We start from the raw sequence: 19812 nt of genomic DNA, 5'->3' as shown, positions 1-19812 counted from the left end.
GTTTAAATAAGCAGTTTTTCAATGAAGGAATCCAACCTCTAGGGAAAATATTACTACTGTCCTTCATAAAACATGTTGATAGGTAGTATCAACACATCCTTTAAGCTTCTTTTCATACAAATATCACTTTTAATCATTTTAATAATGTATTATTTTGATACTACCCCCCAATTATTATTTGGACAGTTTATGTCAATATGTGCACTGAAGCACTGGGGAAAATAGATTTTAAGGTTTAAAAAATTAGGAATGTAAACTCAAAGTATATGAAAATGGAAAAATTAAGGATTCCAATTCCTTAAAAACATTACTGGAAACCATAATGCTAAGGGAAATGAGCCAATCCCAAAAGGTTAGATACCACATGTTTGCCCTAATTTAAGATGAAATTATGTCAGTATGAAAAGTAGTACCTGTAAAATGTAATATTATCTCAACCTCAAACAGCTTATCTCACATGCAATAAGATATTGTGAAGTAACCAATGAACCAACAATCAATGTGAGTCAGACTGTTTATGATCTACATCAGAGAACTGTAAAACCTAATATACTTTAATACCCCATGTTATTCCGTAATGGGGCGGGAGAGCACAGAAATCTTCCATCTTCCATCTCCCTAGAATGTGTGAGGAAGACGTGAAGTATGGCCTATCAGGATCATAACTGGTAACTCATGGACAACAGACTCGAATCAGCATTAGACAACAGTAAAACTACAAAGGCATATGGGAGGAATCAAGAGCGATCCTGACAACCTCTTAACAGAAGGGCATATACATGGAGAAGGGGGGGACCCCAGAGTGGAGCGGGTGGACAGGAGGAGGCTTGTATCCCAACCCTGAAGACTCCCAGATCCTCACCAAGGACTACATCCCAACTGCCAAGGAGACCATGGGGAATTGGAGTGCCTTCAGAGGCCAAGAACTCTGAGGTCACCCACCCCCATCTGGATCTACCATATGGGATGGAAATCCTTCCTTGTGGGATCCAAGGTCATGGGAACACATCCAGGAGCCCTGAGCGGTCCGCAGAAGTAGAAGTACAGTAAACTTCCTTCGGGACTAGGGAGGGGAGCTCTCTCTGGTCCTTGCTTGGTTCCAACTTTGGATCCCCACCCTCTCCTATAATGACCATCAGGATTGCTCTGGAAACCCCTCAAAACAAACAAACAAACAAACAAACAATCTAGAATAGATAGACAGAGAACAACAAGGAAAGCTTAGAATTAGACAGGAAATGGTCAGCGTGAATTCACTTATACCTTACTAGGTGGGACACAAAGATTAGTTACTCCTCACTAGGGTACTGAAGATTTCTCTGCACACCCCTCCTAAAACTGTTCTGCACCTAAACTGTTGACATATGTCTTGTTAGAGTTATAAGCCAGTCTAGACATCCGAAAAAAATCCAGGTTCAGCAAAATTATGCTTCAACGCTATAAAATGCTAAACCCTATAATGAAAATAGACACGAGACAGCTGAATAATAATCTATAACCATTTTAAGGTGTATAGAACCCGGCTGTATATAAACTAAAATTGAAATGTCAATAAAGAAATCACAGGATGTAGTTAAGAACTTGCATTTTTTTTTCTTTTAACATATTGGTTACTCAATACTATATGAATCAATTCTATAACATTATAAATTGTTGCTGATGTTATGTTCGGGCTTTTAATTGATCGGGATGATACTCTGCCGGCTCTACCTTCATACCAGAGATGGTCTCCCCAAGAAGCCATTGAACTTATCTGGACAATAAGATGCTGGACTCTATGCTTGGTATATGCTTGCAATGAAAGAATCTCAACTGAACTTGAACTTGGTAATGCAACAAGGTGGAGGAATCCACCATGGGGGGAGGGTTTTGGGAGCGGTGGGGGGAATTCCAGTGCCTATAAAACTGTGTCACATAGGGCAATGTAATTAATAAAAAAATTTTAAAAAAGGAAAAAAATAAATTAAAAAAACCATTTTAAGACAATAGAATTCTTCATGACCTTAAAATAAAATCCTTCTTGTTAATTTGTTTTATCTTCCCTGCATGATTACAAAATATAATAATGCCGTTTTAAGCCCTGTGTGATCAAGCCATCTCCCAGTGTTTCCTGGGTAGAGTTAACCATCAACTAGGAGTCAACTCTGTTAGGTTCACTCTCCTGTAACATAAACCCCAGTGACCGAGATTCATTTCTATGAATTCTTTACCACTTAAGATGCTAAAGTTCCAGGTGATCCACTTTTTAGATTAAAGTAAAATAAGACAATGAGTCTAATATGTTTGTATTTATATGACTCCAAAGCATTCACACAAAAACTTGCAGTCATTCACTAGGAGGCTTGTGCAGTTACAATGCCGAAGAGATAAATATTCATGAAAATCCAAAAAATAGCTTTGTTTTTGCTACAGGAAATTTCAGTATATTTTCTACCATGCCCAAACAGAGCTGACCAGCATGATACTATCTATCAGAACAAACACAAATCAGAAAACAGTGGGTGAAATTTAAGAAGGGATCATTGTTCCAAACAGTAGAGTGGGATGTTATAATGACAAATTATCTAAGCACAAATGCACTGAGCTTTAATTGGTGCTTTTTCAATGGTTTGTCAATAAACAATATATCCATGCTATTTAGTCTTTTCAAAGTGTCTGAGGGGCTAGTCATGAACAATCGCTCTTACGTTAAACGATTACAGCTCTCCTACTTCACTGTCAGACTGTACTCTCACATCTGGCAAAATATCCCCCTCCGCTAAGCCCAAGAAATTAGGCATCCTCTCCTGCCGGGAAATCTTAATCACCTCTAGGATAGTCTTGACATTTCCTGTAGGCTTGCTCTGCCCAGACTGCGGCAACATTCCTGCCAAGGAATCATCAGGGCAACAGTTCATGCTGAGGGAAGAAACTAGACCACAGAAAGGCAGGCCTCAGGCAGGGGAAAGCAATGTCCTCTCTGGGCTTGTGTTGAAGCAACCCAAGGCCCCATAGGGCTTCTTGGAGGAGGCTGTGGCTGAAAGGCTCTTGCTGCAAGGATTTAGGCTGGGAGCTCTCCCAGGAGGTGTACAGTGGAGGCAGAGCTATTACAGCTGCAACCCACTGGTCAGTCTCGCCATCAATACAGAAAGCTTCTAATCAGCACCAGCAGACGACAGAACAGAGTCAGAATCATATGTAACAGGGTAAAAACAGTTTTGTGAAACTCGATTCCATGGCATGTGTGTACTGGAGACCTTTACATGCTTCGTACTATGGACAGTGATCAAAATGAACGTCCCTGACACAGAGAACTCCGATCTATTATTGAGATGATACAGTTTCATGTGATTCTCTACTGCTTACATGTTAACAAAGTCATGTCTAAATTTCACAGCTTCATGTTAAAGAGAGAACGGTAGAAGTCTAGTTGCTGTGACTGAAATGAAGAGAGATAGCCCCCTCCTGTGGCAGCACCAAAATGTGGCAATTGTGAGTTACCAAAAGGATGGCAAGTGTCCAAGAATTCATGCTAAGAAATCCATGTTTTCCACAGAAAGCTATTTTTCTCTTGTACTCTTTCCCAGTAAGAGTAATTTCACTTTGTAAAGGGAATTAATTTCATTTTATACATTTAAAACCTACAGATCCAATACAGTCAAGGTGGGAGAAACCAACTCAAAGTGGTGATCCAAACTGCCCCTAACTTCACTCTGCATGAAAGCTAACATTCACAAAACAGGACACCGGGACAGATGGAAACTAACACACACCCCAGGTGGACAGAGAGCAATGGGTACCCTTCTCCTGGGCAGTAGACACAAGCTCCTCGGAGTGGCATCTCTTATTCTTTGGAGTCTCTGCTATTTTTTAAAAAGTTAAAATTAGTAAAATCTAAGCTACATTTATCTACAGTATCTGGTATTAAGTGTTTTTTCTTTAGCTACTGGAAGTGAAAGAAGGAAAACAACAAGATGATAAATATTAGATCTGATATGAAGAGTACTCACATGCTGACAGATGAAGACTTCTCTTCCTAAACAATTTTCTAAAAAATTACTTAGCTAATCTTAAAATTTATTCAATTTGCTAGGCACATAATGATTAAAGATTAGGAGCTGGTGTAAAAGAGAAAGCAGGTTTCAGAAACATGTGGTTGTGGGGAGAGGAGTTTCACTGATATGCAAGTATCTGTCACAACTAAATCTTACACAATTCACATGTCCTATATTTGCTTTTAGCTTTTAGAACTTTACTTCAAGAATGCAATTATGGGGCCCGGCGGCGTGGTCTAGTGGCTAAAGTCCTCGCCTTGAAAGCCCCGGGATCCCATATGGGCGCCGGTTCTAATCCCGGCAGCTCCACTTCCCATCCAGCTCCCTGCTTGTGGCCTGGGAAAGCAGTTGAGGACGGCCCAAAGCTTTGGGACACTGCACCTGCGTGGGAGACCTGGAAGAGGTTCCTGGCTCCCGGCATCGGATCGGCGCAGCATCGGCCCGTTGCGGCTCACTTGGGGAGTGAAACATCGGATGGAAGATCTTCCTCTCTGTCTCTCCTCCTCTGTGTATATCTGGCTGTAATAAAAATGAATAAATCTTTAAAAAAAAAAAAAAAAAAAAAAAAAAAAAAGAATGCAATTATGTCTTTTAAGAATGAATTAGTCTGACCACACAATTTAAACAAAAATTCTCTACCTACAATATAGATAATTCAGTGTCCTCTTACTCTAGCTTATAAACTTTTTAGTTTGAAATTATTGCTTTGATTCCTCTTTTCAAGGAAGCTGCTAAAAAATAAGATGTATTCTCGTACACAGCCTGTGGTAGGAGAGTGGAAATGTATGAACGCACCTTATCTTCATACATCCTTTTGGCTTCCCTCAGCTCTGACCGCAGCTGAGACACTGTGGATTCCAGGTCACTGAGCTGACGCATGTACATGGAATTCTGGTTTCTTGCTTGTTCTCTAAGAAGGGTTCAGAAGGGGAATCAAACACAAAGCAAACTAAGAATAAATGTGAAAACTAAGGGTACTATAGTTTTTAAATACTAGTTATTTTATATGGCACTCTTAGGTTAACAGTCTCATTTTCAAAAACTGCTTCTCAACAACTTCAGCTCAAATACAATTCACTGTGAAACCTGATTGTTAGGTATTTAGGAGTTCAATTACACATCAATTCAAGTTATAAAACTTTTTGCATACACATTTTATTTTATTTATACATATACACACATATTAGAGTATCTTAACAAGCTCATGAAATTAAAAGGTAAGTTTATTTTGATGCCAAAAAATACAACCCATGCAATTTTTCATAATAAATATTTTCCATGAACTTCATGAAAACTGTTCATATTATAGATGGAGCCTGTCACTTGAAATAGGAACAACATTTAAAAAAGCCAATCCCAGAAGGTCCAGATACTTGCAACAATAGTTTCAATGTGGTTAAGTAATATTAACTACTATCTTTCTTACTCATTAGCTTTTCTATTCATCTTAGGATCAGAAAAATTTTAGTTTCATTTAGATTCTAGGATATTAGAACAGAAACTTAATTAAAATGATGTCTAACATAAAGGTAGATGACTACCAATTTCAAACCACCAAGATGCACATACTGAATGATTTCCAGCTGGCTTTGGATACTGTTGGCTTGGCTTCGAGCACTGCTAGCTTTCTCAGTAAGTCCTGTTATTTCAACTTCATGTTCACTTATTAGCTGCTCAATCCTACAAAAAGAATGTACTGTTTGTTATTTAGTAGAGAAAATATTACCTGACTATAAATTATTTTTAAAAATTAATAATTTACAACATCCTTAAATTTAGTATTTTTGCTTTGGCAAATAAATATAAACTATTATTTTTGTAATAATTGCCTGCAAGTCCAGAATCTTTTATCTAAATTCTTTTGACACCTAGGTTTTGGATTCACAATTTTAAGATGTTTACAATAGTAACGAATTGCAAGTATTATACATTATATGATACATCCACTGAGATCTTGGTAAGTATCTATAAGCCAAGTACATATGAAATAACGCAACAACAAATTTATAAATATCCCAAACCAAGACTTACAAAGATTTACACTAGCTTTTGCCATCAGCTCAGTGACAAGCAGTCTCCCCCACCCCTACTTGAACCTACTTTACTTTGAACCAGCCTTCTGTGGTCAGCTTCAGCCTGGCCTCGTCTTACCAAGAATCCTGCCAAACCAGTTTAGAAAGAATCCTCCCATCTTTGATATCTCATCAAATTCAACACCAGGATATCTAAGTCCTTAATTCTTCAAGAATCCTTCTACCCTTGAAGTCTCTTAATAATTTTCCACACACTGATTCCTCTCAACCTGCACTTGACTAAAGATCCCCATTTGTCCTTAGTGTATTGGGAGCCAAGTTTAATCTCTCTATCCTGTTAACTCTCTGGAAAGACACTTAAGTAAAGTCTTCCTTACCACCTTAACAAGTGTTAGAAAACTTCTTTTTATTTAACATATGTTGTGAAGCGGTGAAAAAAAAATGTGTTTCAAAGGTTTTGAAACTGAGGCTGAGAGACTACAAATAATATATATGAGTTAGTAGGCCTCAGTCAAAAACCTATTGTTACAGTTTGAACATAATTTGATCACCCAAACTCAGGCACTGTTGAAACCCCAAAGTCATGGTAAAGGCTAATGAGTCAGGAGATGTTGCACAGAGGACTAAGCCATGGTTTGTAGTATTAGCATCCCATATAGGCACCAGTTGGAGTCTGGACTGCTCCACTTCTGATTTTGCTAATGCTTCTGGGAAATGAGTGGAAGATGGTCCAAGTCCTGGGGCCTCTATCACCCACCTAGGAGACCCAGAGGAAGCTCCTCTCTTTGGTCTAACCTGTCTTTGGTCTTTGGTTAACCCAGCCCTGGTTGTTTCAACCATTTGGGGAGTGAACCAGTGAGTGGAAAATCTGTCTCTCCATGTCTCTACAACTCTACCTATCAAATAAATTAACAGACCTTTAAAAAGGAGATGAATGATAATGATCAATGGACTGAAGATGGAGACTTAATCTAATGATGGCGCTCATAAAGTGGGCCCAGCGGGAAGTCTTTAGGTCTTGGGTTGGGAAGCTTGCCCTGGGGGATGAGGTTCTGAAGAAAGGTGTGGCTAGACAGGAAAGCACTGCTCCCTGTGTCTCTGCTTCCTGGCTCACCACATGACTCCTTCTTTTGCATGTATTCTGTCCTCAGATGCCAGACTAATGGGGCCATCCAGTCTTGCAATGAGACACTCCAAAAAGCTAAGCCAAAATAAACCTCTTATCTTTCTAAGAAGCTCTGCCTGGGTTCTGTAGTTACAGTGATAAAAAGATGAATGAAACACTCACCTATCTTGATGTTGTTGAAGCAGTAGTTCTATTTTGCTCTGTGATTCAGATTTCAGTGCTTCAAGCTGATCCTCTACCTGGATTTTAAAAAGAGTTATTGATTCACATACTGGCAATTCTAAAGCTTGGAAATTTTCAACTAAAGAAATGCTTTTGAGAGTTGCAAATGGACATAGTACAATCAAATCAATTCTATCAATATTTTTTCTTAGATCTTTTACTTTGAACATACACTCAATGAAGTTATATAAGTGAATCCAGTTAGTAGTTCTTAGGAGAGACCATTATGGAAGTAATTTCTATTACTTCAGAGAACAAAAGCAAGAGCTTGACTTACTTTCAAGAACTTTAAAATTATATCCCTAATAGTAACCTTAATACTTTCTAAACATTTATTTGAGACAGGCAGTGGAAGAGAGGGAGAAGAGAGAAACGCAGTGGAGACACTGCAAGAGTAGGACGGGAAAGAAAAAGGGAGAGGGGGGAATGGAGGAGAGATACATGACCACAGCAGCTGGGACAAAGCTGGGACTAGGAATTCTATCCAGGGTTCCCATGTGGGTGACAGGAGTCCAACTACTTCAAACATCACCCAACTACTTGAGCAGGAAGCTAGAATCAGGAGCGAGACAGGAATTGAACACAGCTACTGTGATGTAGGACATTGGTATCCTAACCAGGCTAAACATCCACCCATCTTAACACGTTAATATAAAATTGAAGTTGTGTTCTCACCACTTACTGGAAATATCCTCCCTTTAAGATAAGAAATCTCTGTGTCTAAATCTCTTAGGATTTTGCCAATAGTTGAGCCCAAATTGCGGAAGTGTATGGTAGACAGGCTCTCGTGTTCATGCAGTTTTTTGCCTGAGGCTTCTTCAAAGTCAACTAGGATGGATCGGATCTCTTGAAGCACTCCTTCATGACTAAGCATCATTTTTCTCAGCTGCTCTATCTGTGTGTTGCTGTCTTTTAGCATGTCATCCTTGAGGCATTTGGCAGCTTCAAGTTCATGAACTGTATTTTGAAGCTGATTTCTTAAGTCTTCCTGGGATTGACTCTCCCTTCGCCTAAGAAATAAATGAAAAAAAGAAAGAACACTGATAAAGCTCACATTCACACAGTAATTCTACCATAAACTGTATTCTCTTAAAATAATTGTAGGTAACAAATGCAAACCTGATGTCAGCCATTGCGTCTCTCTCCATCTGCATCTCTTGAAGTTTTGTTTGTAAGTCAATAACTGACTGTCTTAAATAAAACTTTTGTTTCTCATGCAGTTCATTACTCTTTAAAACAAAACAAAACAAAAAAGACCATCCAAATTAATCTTAATTAGAAGAACACATTTCCTTATAGGTAATAAATTCCAGCAGGTTATTTGTTATTCGTTTAGTTTTATGTATACATCACTTCCTTCTTCTGCCACTGCAATTCAGAACCCAAGTAATCGGTTTTTTAAGATTTATTTATTTATTTATTTATTTGAAAGAGTTACAGTGAGAGAGAGACCATGCCACTCCACAGATGGCCATAGTGGCCAGGGCTTGGCCAGCCCAAAGCCAGGAGCTTTATTGGGTACCCACACTGGGGAGACAGGGGACCAAGTTGGGCCATCTACAACTGCTTTTCCCAGGCCATTAGCAGGTATTAGCAGTATTAGGAGGGGAGCAGCTGAGCATTGAACCTTCACCCATATGGGATTCCACTGGGTCACGTGGCAGTTTCACCGTTACCCTACAATGCCAGCCCCCCTCCAACTAATAATCTCTCACTAGGTTATTAGGATATACTATTAGTTTTCTTGTCTCAAGTTGGGCTCTTATTTTAATTCATTTCTCTATTTTATAACAAATATAAAATAAATAAATGTATCTTCTGGGTCAAAGTAAAAACTGAATAAATTTCATTCTTGGGGCCCGGCACAAGAGTGTAGTGGTTAAAGTCCTCGCCTTGCATGCTCCAGGATCCCATATGGGCACCGGTTCTAATCCCAGTGGCCCTGCTTCCCATCCAGCTTCCTTCTTGTGGCCTGGGAAAGCAGTCGAGGATGACCCAAAGCCTTGGGACCCTGTACCTGTGTGGGAGATCCAGAAGAGCTCCGGGTTCCTGGCTTCAGATTGGCTCAGCTCCAGACGTTGTGGTCACTTGGGGAGTGAACCATGGGACAGAAGATCTTCCTCTCTGTCTTTCCTCCTCTCTGCCTTTCCATTAAAAACAAATAAATCTTAGAAAAAAACGGAGTAAGTTTTACTTCTTAAAATAGAAGAACTGGCTGATATTTTATAGGCAAAAATGTCAACATACACCTCCTACACAAATAAAATACCTAACGACAGACACTACCAGCTAAAACTCAAAGTGTTCTATTATAGAATCATTTAGAATAGAAATTCACAATGATTTCTAAAATCAGGCATTTAGGGATTGCTCATTATAACTGATGCCCTACCTAATCACACCAAAGCAAAATCAAGTTCTGCTCATAAACAGTTTGCCATCTTTTTTTTTTATATTGTCTCATCCTTCAGTTTGAATACAGAAACAAAAATGACTGAATCTAGAAGATTCTAAAAAAATAAATAAAAACCAAAACAACAACAACAGAAACCAGACTAAGACTAAACAAGGAAACAGCTAGAAAAAAAAATATCCAGAGGAAACAAAGACAGATAATGCAGGGGAAAGAGGTATTGGAAATTAAAAATAAGGTTGCCAACTAAAATGTTTAGTTCTGGGATTGATGCTGTGGCCTAGCGGCTAAATCCCTGCCTTGCATGAGCTAGGATCCCATATGGGTGCCAGTTCTAATCCCGGCAGCCCTGCTTCCCATCCAGCTCCCTGCTTGTTGCTTGGGAAAGCAGTCGAGGACGCTCAAAGTTTTGGGACCCTGTACCGATGTGGGGAATCCTGGCTCCTGGCTTCGGATCAGCTCAGCTTCAGCCATTGTGGGCACTTGGGGAGTGAACCAATGGACAAAAGATTTTCCTGTCTCTCTTCCTTTCTGTATATCTGACTTTCCAATAAAGATAAAAGAAACAAATCTCTAAAAAAATGTTTAGTTCTGTAGAAATGTTGAAGAAATTCTTCTAAAAATAGAAAAATAGAAATTTAAAAGTATAGGTAAGAGATTAGAGGTTCGACATAGGGTAAAATAATATGCAACTACTAGCTGCCTAATAAAAGAGAAAACAGAAAACAGAGAAAGGAAACTGTCAAAGAAAGTAATAATACTGAATTTCACAAAGCTAAAAACTACACACCTACAGAACAACAGTGTCACTGAGTCCCCAGCGCAGTGAATGAAAAAACAAACTGCACACTTAAGTGCACTATGGTTCATTTCAGCTATAAAAAGACTAATTTAGAGATGAAATTTAAGTAAAATTATTCAATCTACAAATGAATACAAATCAGACATGTACTTCTCAGTGACAATAATGAACACAAGGACACAGTACCTTCAAGGGATTAAGAGAAAAAAGATTTTATATCTTAGGCAAATTATCAATGAAATATGAATACAAAATTAATTCATTCTTGGACACATGAAAATTCATAAAATATATCTGCCACACTTCTTAAGTTACTAAACGTATGTTCTGACTGAATGAAGACATAGATTGAGAACAAAGAAGATGGTGAAGCTGTAATCTAACCAGGAAAGCAATGCAGGCTCTCAAGGAAGCGGTTACACAGTTACATAAGAAACCAAGGAGAAATTGTAACGATGCACAAGGGTACTCCAACAGGTTCAAGAAAATTGAAAACTTACTTGGACGCAAACTTTTAAGCTCATATATACTATTTTCATAAAATACATTTCCATGAAAATCTTGTATATACTGATTTCAAACGTTAAAACAAACATCAATTGAATACATTTTCCTGTATGTATAGTTACTTTCAGGTAGTCCAAGTGAATGAGTACAATTTGAATTTAGAATGATAACAGTGGAAATGGAAGTAGGTTTCAGAAGCGTATATGTGACATTCATGGATGGACTTGGTGATCAAATAGACACCAGACAGCAAAAAGCATCAAGAATGAACTAAGTTTCAGCCTTGTGAAATTATGCAAAGGTGGCACCACATTAGCTAAAGAAAACAGAGGAAAGCAGGTTTGGGGAGAAAAAAGCACATTCAATTGGAGTCTGAGGAATACTCTGAATAAAAATGTCATGCACGTATCCAAATATACAAAACTAGTATAGACCTCAGATAAGAAGTCTCTATTAGAAACATAAATTACATTGGCATAAATTTGGCAGCAGAAGCCACATGAACCTCAATGACTTTCTATGGAGGGTCTTCAATGCAACAGCAGACTGAGAAAGAATCTCCAAGGTCAACACAGACAAACATAATTCTAAGGACTTGATAAATTCGTGGATTTTTTTCCTCTAAATGTTGTGTAAAGTCTGAGACAGTAGAACCACATGTTACTGAGTACAATACAATCTTCTAGTACAGAAGGCATGCACAAATGGCAATGTCTGTGTGGGGAACATGTCTAATACCGTCTACAGGAAAGAATTCAGAAAAGAAAATGCTTGAAGTGAACTGTAATGGACAAGAAGTTTGTCAGGCACAGTGGGTAGAAAAAGGGAATTGGCTAGGAATGGCATGAAGGTCTAGATAAGCAAGGTGCGATTGGACAAGAGCAAGTGGCTTGATATTGCTGGACCAGTAGGCTCATTTGGAGAACAGGTTGCAGATGAGGCTACACACATCTAAGTGACGTGCATCTATAGGCTCTGTGCGTCTAGATAACGTGTACCAGGGCAGGTTAGATCTTGGAGCTCCTTACATATGATGGTAGAATGTATGAATTTTACAAAGAAGACTGGGATCCAATATGCAGTTGTAAAGCTAGTCTGGATCTAAATAACATTCACTTAAAATTTTTAGTAAATAATTTCTATATACTATTTAGCCCCTATATATATACATATCTCTAAAAAACTTATCCTACACCCTTATTTTAAAAAAGAAATCCGGTATCAAGATAGCAGGACTGAAGCAATTAATTATAGCTGCAGTTAAACATCTTTAATTATACTTTTTGAGCCATTGAAATTTCACTAATATTATAATAATTAAACCAAAGCACCATAAATAATTATTAAAAGAAAACAAATCTTTAGATTTTTCATTAACTTAATTTTAAATACCAAAATATGAGGTATATATCAAAGTAATAGATTCAACCAATGAATATATTGTTAAATTCTTCTTCCAGGAAGTTCACTTTATTCCAAAACAATGTGCATCACACCCACAAAATGACAAGGCAGGAGAGTCAAGAAGAAAAGAACGCAACTCACTTCATTTAGTCTTCTCTGCAAATCTTTGACTTGATGTGAATATTCTTCCAAAACACGTTCAATGTGCTCCTTTCCAGGATAAGGAATGACTTTTCTATGAGAATCAAGTTCTGCTTCAAATTTTGGGAAAAATGGGATTTGTGTCAAAGTCCCAGGTGAAGATGTGTTTTCAATTATTGTACCACGAAGAGAAGACACAAAAAATGAACTTGAAGGACCTAAATGTTAAATAGTTCATTAGTGAACAAATTCGTAAAATAATTTGTGCCAAGAATTATACTAGGTGATTTCCTTATCAATTCTGGAGGAGCTTGAGGTCTCATGGGCAGAACGGGCCAGGGAAGAATAATGAGAGCTCTGGGAGGGATGAGCCAAAGCACTGAAGAGCAACCGACAGGGAAGGTGAGGGAGCTCCAACGATTCTTGGCCTGAATGAGCACAGAAATGACTAAAACTGAAGGCTTTCAACACCGCAGGCAAGAGATGGCAGCAGTCTGCCCTAACACAGAGGCAACTGTGGGAACAAAGCAAGGCACTGATTTAAGAAGATATGGGGTAAGTAAGAGAGGAGGCATCAAGGGGGGTTTGGGGTTTGGCTTCAAAAATATCCATAGACAGCTGATGGATTTGTTATTCGTTATTAACTAATTTTGGCTCAAAAAAAGGATTTGGAAATTGTGGCATATGACTTCTAGTGTGACTCTGAAGTCAACGGGATGATCTTAGAACAGAAAAGGTAAAATTCGGGCCCAGTAGCATGGCCTAGCAGCTAAAGTCCTCGCCTTGAACGCCCCGGGATCCCATATGGGCGCTGGTTCTAATCCCGGCAGCTCCACTTCCCATCCAGCTCCCTGCTTGTGGCCTGGGAAAGCAGTCGAAGACAGCCCAAAGCTTTGGGACCCTGCACCCATGTGGGAGACCCGGAAGAGGTTCCTGGTTCCCGGCTTCGGATTGGCACAGCACCAGCCGTTGTGGCTCACTTGGGGAGTGAATCATTGGATGGAAGATCTTCCTCTCTGTCTCTCCTCCTCTGTATATCCGGCTTTCCAACAATAATAAATAAATCTTAAAAAAAAAAAAAGTAAAATTCAATAGGAGTCAAAGGAAACCCAAACAGATTTTAGAAAACTGCATTTGAGAAACATTGCTGAGAGACAGACAATATGATATAACGGGAGGCTTTGAACCTACAAAATCCCATTAGCAGGTTCAACTAAAAAACATGCTATTCCAAATTACTCCTAACTAGGGTATGGAGGATTTCTCTGCACACCCCTCCCAAAAGTGTTCTGTGCCTCAGCTGGTGACATATGCCTTGTTAAAGCTATAAGCCTGTTTAGACTATGCTAACATCTGCCAAGTTCAGTAAAAATTATGCTTCAACACAATAAACTGCTAAATACTAAAATGAAAATAGACACGAGACAGCTGAATAGTACCCTATAGCCATTTTAAGGTAGATAGAAGCCAGCTGTATACAAACTAAAATTGAAATATTAATGTAGTACACAGGATGTGGTTAAGCACATGCATTTTCTAACATATCTGTCACTCAATACAATGTCAATTAACCCCATATTGCTGGAAACTGTTATGGCTTTTAACTGGTTGGAACAATATTCTGCCAGCTATGCCTTTAGACCTCAGTTGGTCTCCCCAAGAAACTGTTGAATTGAGCTGGACAATAAGATGCTGGACTGTCGCCGCCCTGCAGCGACACTAAAATGACGAGGAATTTCAAGGGCCTGGAAAAAACAGGAACCGCCACTGCAACCGGCACACACACACACTTGAAGGAACACACACACACAAACAAACAAACGAAAATGAGAAGGCAAACAAAAGTGCAGGCGAACCAAAAGGGGGCAGGCGAACCAAAAAGGTTTATTGCCGAAAACGGGCTGCTTATATATCGTTCTCCACCAATCACTTCTGCCCGTGGGTCCACGGGGCACTATCTGATAGGCCAGCAATCGCAGCAAGGGGGCATTAGCCTATTCTTGTGACTTCCTGCTTGCCTACTGGCAGGACAAATCCCGCCTCCTGGCACTCGACCAGCCGCCACCTCGCGGCCCCTTATACGTGGGGTCGGCCGCTCCCCACACTGGACTCCATGCATGGTACATGCTTGCAATGAAAGAATAATCATGACAGGATTTGAACTGTAATACTGCAATAAGGTAGCACAATCCACCATGGGGGGAGGCACAGGGAGGGGATGGGGGAACATCAGAGCCTATGAAACGATGTTATAAACTGAAATGCAATAAAAAAAAACATGCTATTCCACTCAGTTTGAATATGTTCTTGTTATCCAAAAGGAAGGGTGACTCAAAATCAAATGTGAGTCCTGGGTCCGGCGCAATGGCATAGTGGTTAAAGTCCTCACCTTGCACACCCGGGATCCCATATGGGCTCCGGTTTGAATCCCAGTGGCCCTGCTTCCCGTCCAGCTCCCTGCTTGTGGCCTGGGAAAGCAGTCGAGGACAACCCAAGTCATTGGGACCCTGCACCTGTGCAGGAGACCTGGAAGAGCTCCTGGCTCCTGGCTTCAGACTGGCTCAGCTCCAGCCGTTGTGCTCACTTGCGGAGTGAACCATCAGATGGAAGATCTTCCTCTCTTTCTCCTCCTCTATGTATATCCGCCTTTCCCATAAAAATAAAGAAATCTTTTCAAAAAAAAAAAAATGTGAGTCCTGAGGATGGACTGGTGTGCCTAATGGAGTGCTGCTTGAGTCCTAGCTACTGCATTTCCAATCTGTCTTCCTGCTAATGCACCTTGGTAGCCACCCATGGGGAAGACCTCATTGGAGTTCCTGGTTCTTGGCTTCAGCCTGACTTGACCCAGGCTATTGCAGCCATTTAAGGAGTGAACTCCTTTCTCTCTCCTTCTCTCTCTCTCTCCTTCCCCCCTCCTCTGTTGTGCTATCTTTCAAATAAATAAATCATTCAAAGGAAAAAAGAATAAATGGGGGAGTTCAGAGAACAGAAACAGAACCATGGAGAATTAATCCTGGGTTTTGAGTCTTAATCAAGAAACAGTCTACTTGTGTCCACTGTATTTCAGTACTGCAATGGTCCCAGGAGCTCATGTTAGCTCCTATTTGACTAGGAGCAGTGCTAGTGGCACTGGTCCTTATTCCTTCAGAATGAAAAGCCCTCTGATCAAGGAACCATACTTCATTACAGAGAAGGCCTTCATCCACACCTGAACCTCATTTATATGAAGCAGTTTGGGTCTTGAGCTAATTCTGTAATGGGACCAAACTCTTGGGAGCCTTCTCAGAAGAGAGTATTATGTATGTTAGAAATTTAAATAATTTATGACTAGAGAGCACATGGTAGTTTTAAGATATATCTAACAATTCTTGAATATTTCTCCCTTTAGTCGGCAGAAGTTAGTTCCCCTCTTCTTTGTAAGAAACGGGAAATAAGACTTTATGTATAAGTATATATCAACGAGTGCATTTCTGTGTACATAGTATTTTGCTAAATTATAAAAAAGAAGAATGAACCAGAAACTTGTGAAAACAGCTATCTACAGGGGTACAGGGATAGCTGAAAATAGTAGAAAAGATATGGATGGGGCAGTAAGAATTTATCAAGTACACTGTGCTATAAAGCTTTTGTTTTTGAGTCATGTAAATATTGGAAAATTGTAATAACAAAACAAACATGAATAGCAAATTGATCATCTCACAGAGAAAATTGCATAGCTCCTTCAAGTAACTTGAGAACACTGTATCCTGCTTCTAGTCTTACTGCATGTTACCTAGTGGGAAACTTGTTAATTATGGTAGTGTTGGTACAATTATGAAACTATTTCATGTGTATTGTAAGAAAGAGAAAATTAACAATGTATTAAGCTTTTTGGATACTAGGATTTTTGCTGCAGGGGACATAAATTTGGACTGGAGAAGATGAGGAAGGACATTATGGTACTGGATTTAAATTCGAGTTACCGGGCCCAGCGGCGTGGCCTAGCAGCTAAAGTCCTCGCCTTGAAAGCCCCGGGATCCCATATGGGCGCTGGTTCTAATCCCGGCAGCTCCACTTCCCATCCAGCTCCCTGCTTGTGGCCCGGGAAAGCAGTTGAGGACGGCCCAGAGCTTTGGGACCCTGCACCTGCGTGGGAGACCTGGAAGAGGTTCCTGGTTCCCGGCTTCGCATTGGCACAGCACCGGCCCATTGCGGCTCACTTGGGGAGTGAAACATCGGATGGAAGATCTTCCTCTCTGTCTCTCCTCCTCTCTGTATAACCGGCTTTTCAATAATAATAAATCTTTAAAAAAAAAAAAAATTTGAGTTACCAGTGCGAACCTAAGATAAAAAGGTCTACTTGCTAGGCATTGCCACCAAGGATCATAGCCACAACGGCACCAGGAACAATAGTCATGCAAGATTCTGATTTCTAAAACAATTCTTCCCTGCAAGGAACCAGGGCCTGTTAACAAAATGGCTGGCTTCAGACCCATTGGAACAAGTTAAGTATGACGTGAGCCTGGAACATTTTAATATGTCAAAAAGCAATGAAGTAAAGCTCATGGATTTAAAAAAAAAAAATAGGGATCATGTGTTTAAGGCACAGGAGCTAACATTCAGTATCAAAAAGAGTGACAGCACTGTATTATAGAACTTTGAATTTAAGACAATCTACTTAAGAATGCTTATTGCCCAGGACTCCACCGGGGTCTTCCACGTGGGTGGCAGGGCGCAAGCAGCTGGGCCATCCTCTGCTGCTTTCCCAGGAGTGATCGCAGGAAGTTGATCGGAAGCTGAGTAGCTGGGTTTCAGACCAGTACTCTGAGGTGGGATGTCAGTGTCGCAGGCTTAGCGTGCTGTGTCACTTCTCTAGCACCAACTGTAGGCAGTTTTGCTATGGAAGAACTAGGGAAGGGCAGAAGGCAGAGGATGGGAGAAGCGTAGGCCGTGCCTTCCCTCCCTCTGCCTGCATGGGCTTCTGGCCACACCTCCCAGGCCGCTTCACTGCAGTTCCAGCTCCTGCCTCTATGCCTTACCCAGCTCCCCTTCTAAGCCCAAGGAGTGATTGCAACTTCCTACATTTGTCAGTCTGATTGTTTCATCCCTATAGCTTTTCTCACACCATGAAACCTGTTCCCTGTATTAGGAGCCACCTGTTCACCCCAGCTGTGTCCATTTACCCAAAGGCTGACTCAGATAAATTTGAATCAAAAACAATGGCCTGAGTCAAAACAAGGCTACAATTGTGTTACAAAAACATTTTTCAGGGTGTGAGGAGAGGATTGGGGCCTGACTGGCTGTGGCAGTAGGCAAATGAAAAGGAGTCAAAATATTGAAGAATCTGACACAGGACAGACCAAGATACACAGAAGGAAGCGAAGACCTTAGGGAAACACAGTGGAATATACTGAGGTTAAAATACCTCAACACAGAAACAGTTTTAAACTAAAGAGGTAAACATAAACATAGGCTAAGACATGGACATGCTCACTGAAGACTGAGCAATTTCTTCCTCAAGCAAGGGAATTATAACCAACATGGCTCACACTCTCAGGGCAGGCTCTGTGCCTTGCACAGTTGAAACATACTAAAAAGCCCGGCAGCTTGAACGAGTATTATGCAGAGTGCTTAATTCTAATTCCTTCTCTACTGTTTTACTAAAGGATACGTACCTCCATTGGATGTGATGCCACTACTTGATAAAAGATCTTCACTGGCTGATTCACAAGCTTTTTGTTCCATGTTAACTGTTGCTACCTCTTCTGAAGATATCTTGAAATATGGATGCCTCCTTGTTTGATTCTTTAGTTCTTGTCTATGAAAAACAGGGATTTCATCTTTAGTAATAAGGTACTGTATGAAAAAAAACCACAGATAAACAGAAACTGTTAACAAATAAACTAGCAATAATTTTTCCTTCAGACCAGTCATTGCACAGAAGTATTTTATTACTACATAAGTTAATAAGTGAAAGAATCTTATTGTGAAAAATTACTGATTTTAACAAACACGTGAGTTATTAAAAATAACAGAAAAACAGGGAACTAGTGCAGTAGTGTGGCACCAGCATCCTATATGGGCACTGGTTTGAGTCCTGGCTATTCCACCTCCAGTTCAGGTCTGGGCTGGTTGCCTGGAAAGGCAGCAGAGAATGGACCAACACCTTCGGCTCCTGCACCCCTGTGGGAGACCAGGAGGAAGCTTCCTTATAGTGATTTGAGCTTGTAGTGATTTGAGGAGTGAGTCAGAGGATGAAAGATCTTACTCTCTCTGTCTCCTCCTCTTTGTGTGTAACTTTTTTTAGTAAAATAAGTAGATCTTTAAAGAAATCCATGAAGAAAATGGTAACAATAAAAGCAAAAAACAAGACAAAAGAGAAAAAGAATAGCTCAAGCTAATAAATTAAAATCCTGGTTCTTCAAAAAATCAAAAACTAAAAACAGACATAGTAAAAACTATCCAAGTGAAAAACATAGGAAGATCTTCCTGTCAAAGAAAGATCACATATTACATACTTATTATTTTTTGTATTAATCAATCATTATAAGCATAGTGTTAAAAAATCAAACACCAACCTGTGTGTTAAGTTTTTTTTAACGGACAGAATTCCGTTCTCTTCACTCAGAGTTTCCTCCTTTTGATTACTGAAGTGCCATCCGTCAAAATTATAATTAAAGTTAAATTCTACCTGAATATATTTCATGCCATCATCTTTAGGAAATAAGGAGTAGGTAGGGAGACGTTCCATGGAGAATTATAGCAAATGGAATTTTAGCCAAGATTGCTAGGCAATTTAAACATTCCAAACAGGGAAGACTGGCACTTGGTGGGGAACGGGGTGTGCAATCTTACTTGAATAAATTTACCATGAATGTTTTTGTATAATTTTGCTTACACTTTAAAATAGTGTGTTTAGAGGTTCTTTAGGAAGATGAATGACTCTTAGACAACTCAAATTATTGGGTAATGTTATTGTTAACTACAGACAGATCAAAACTATGAGGCATGAGCAGGGCCTGAAGAACACAGTCCAATACTGGAAAGTGGTATATTAGTTCACTCTGCTTGGAACCAGAATCCTTAGCACCAAGCAGTAAACAGGACCAAAGAACAGGATAAGGAAAACAAACCAGAAGTTTGAGAAGAGA

The 19812-nt window shown here is 39.8% G+C and overlaps 1 protein-coding gene across 9 annotated transcripts in view; it reads right to left on the bottom strand.

The window, feature by feature from the left end:
• CCDC158 (coiled-coil domain containing 158) overlaps nt 1-19812 on the bottom strand; it is a 70308-nt gene that overhangs the window by 42619 nt on the left and 7877 nt on the right. For 8 of the 9 annotated variants that reach the window (XR_009245856.1, XM_058667193.1, XM_058667191.1 and 5 more), the window contains exons 2-8: nt 18337-18479; nt 12683-12900; nt 8535-8644; nt 8098-8425; nt 7356-7432; nt 5604-5714; nt 4830-4944 (exon numbers count right to left, since the gene is read on the bottom strand). Coding sequence is in view for 8 of the 9 variants with exons in the window: in XM_058667193.1 (XP_058523176.1) it covers nt 4830-4944; nt 5604-5714; nt 7356-7432; nt 8098-8425; nt 8535-8644; nt 12683-12900; nt 18337-18406 (1029 nt within the window). In the remaining variant the exon portion in view is untranslated. Of the gene's footprint in view, nt 1-4829; nt 4945-5603; nt 5715-7355; nt 7433-8097; nt 8426-8534; nt 8645-12682; nt 12901-18336; nt 18480-19239; nt 19328-19812 lie in introns of those variants that run through there. The other variant, XM_058667190.1, reaches the window with a different exon arrangement.

This window comes from Ochotona princeps, chromosome 7, assembly GCF_030435755.1.
Source record: "Ochotona princeps isolate mOchPri1 chromosome 7, mOchPri1.hap1, whole genome shotgun sequence".
NCBI classification, from domain to species: domain Eukaryota; kingdom Metazoa; phylum Chordata; class Mammalia; order Lagomorpha; family Ochotonidae; genus Ochotona; species Ochotona princeps.
Note: the sequence above shows the minus strand (reverse complement) of the source record. Positions and strands in the feature narration are given on the sequence as shown.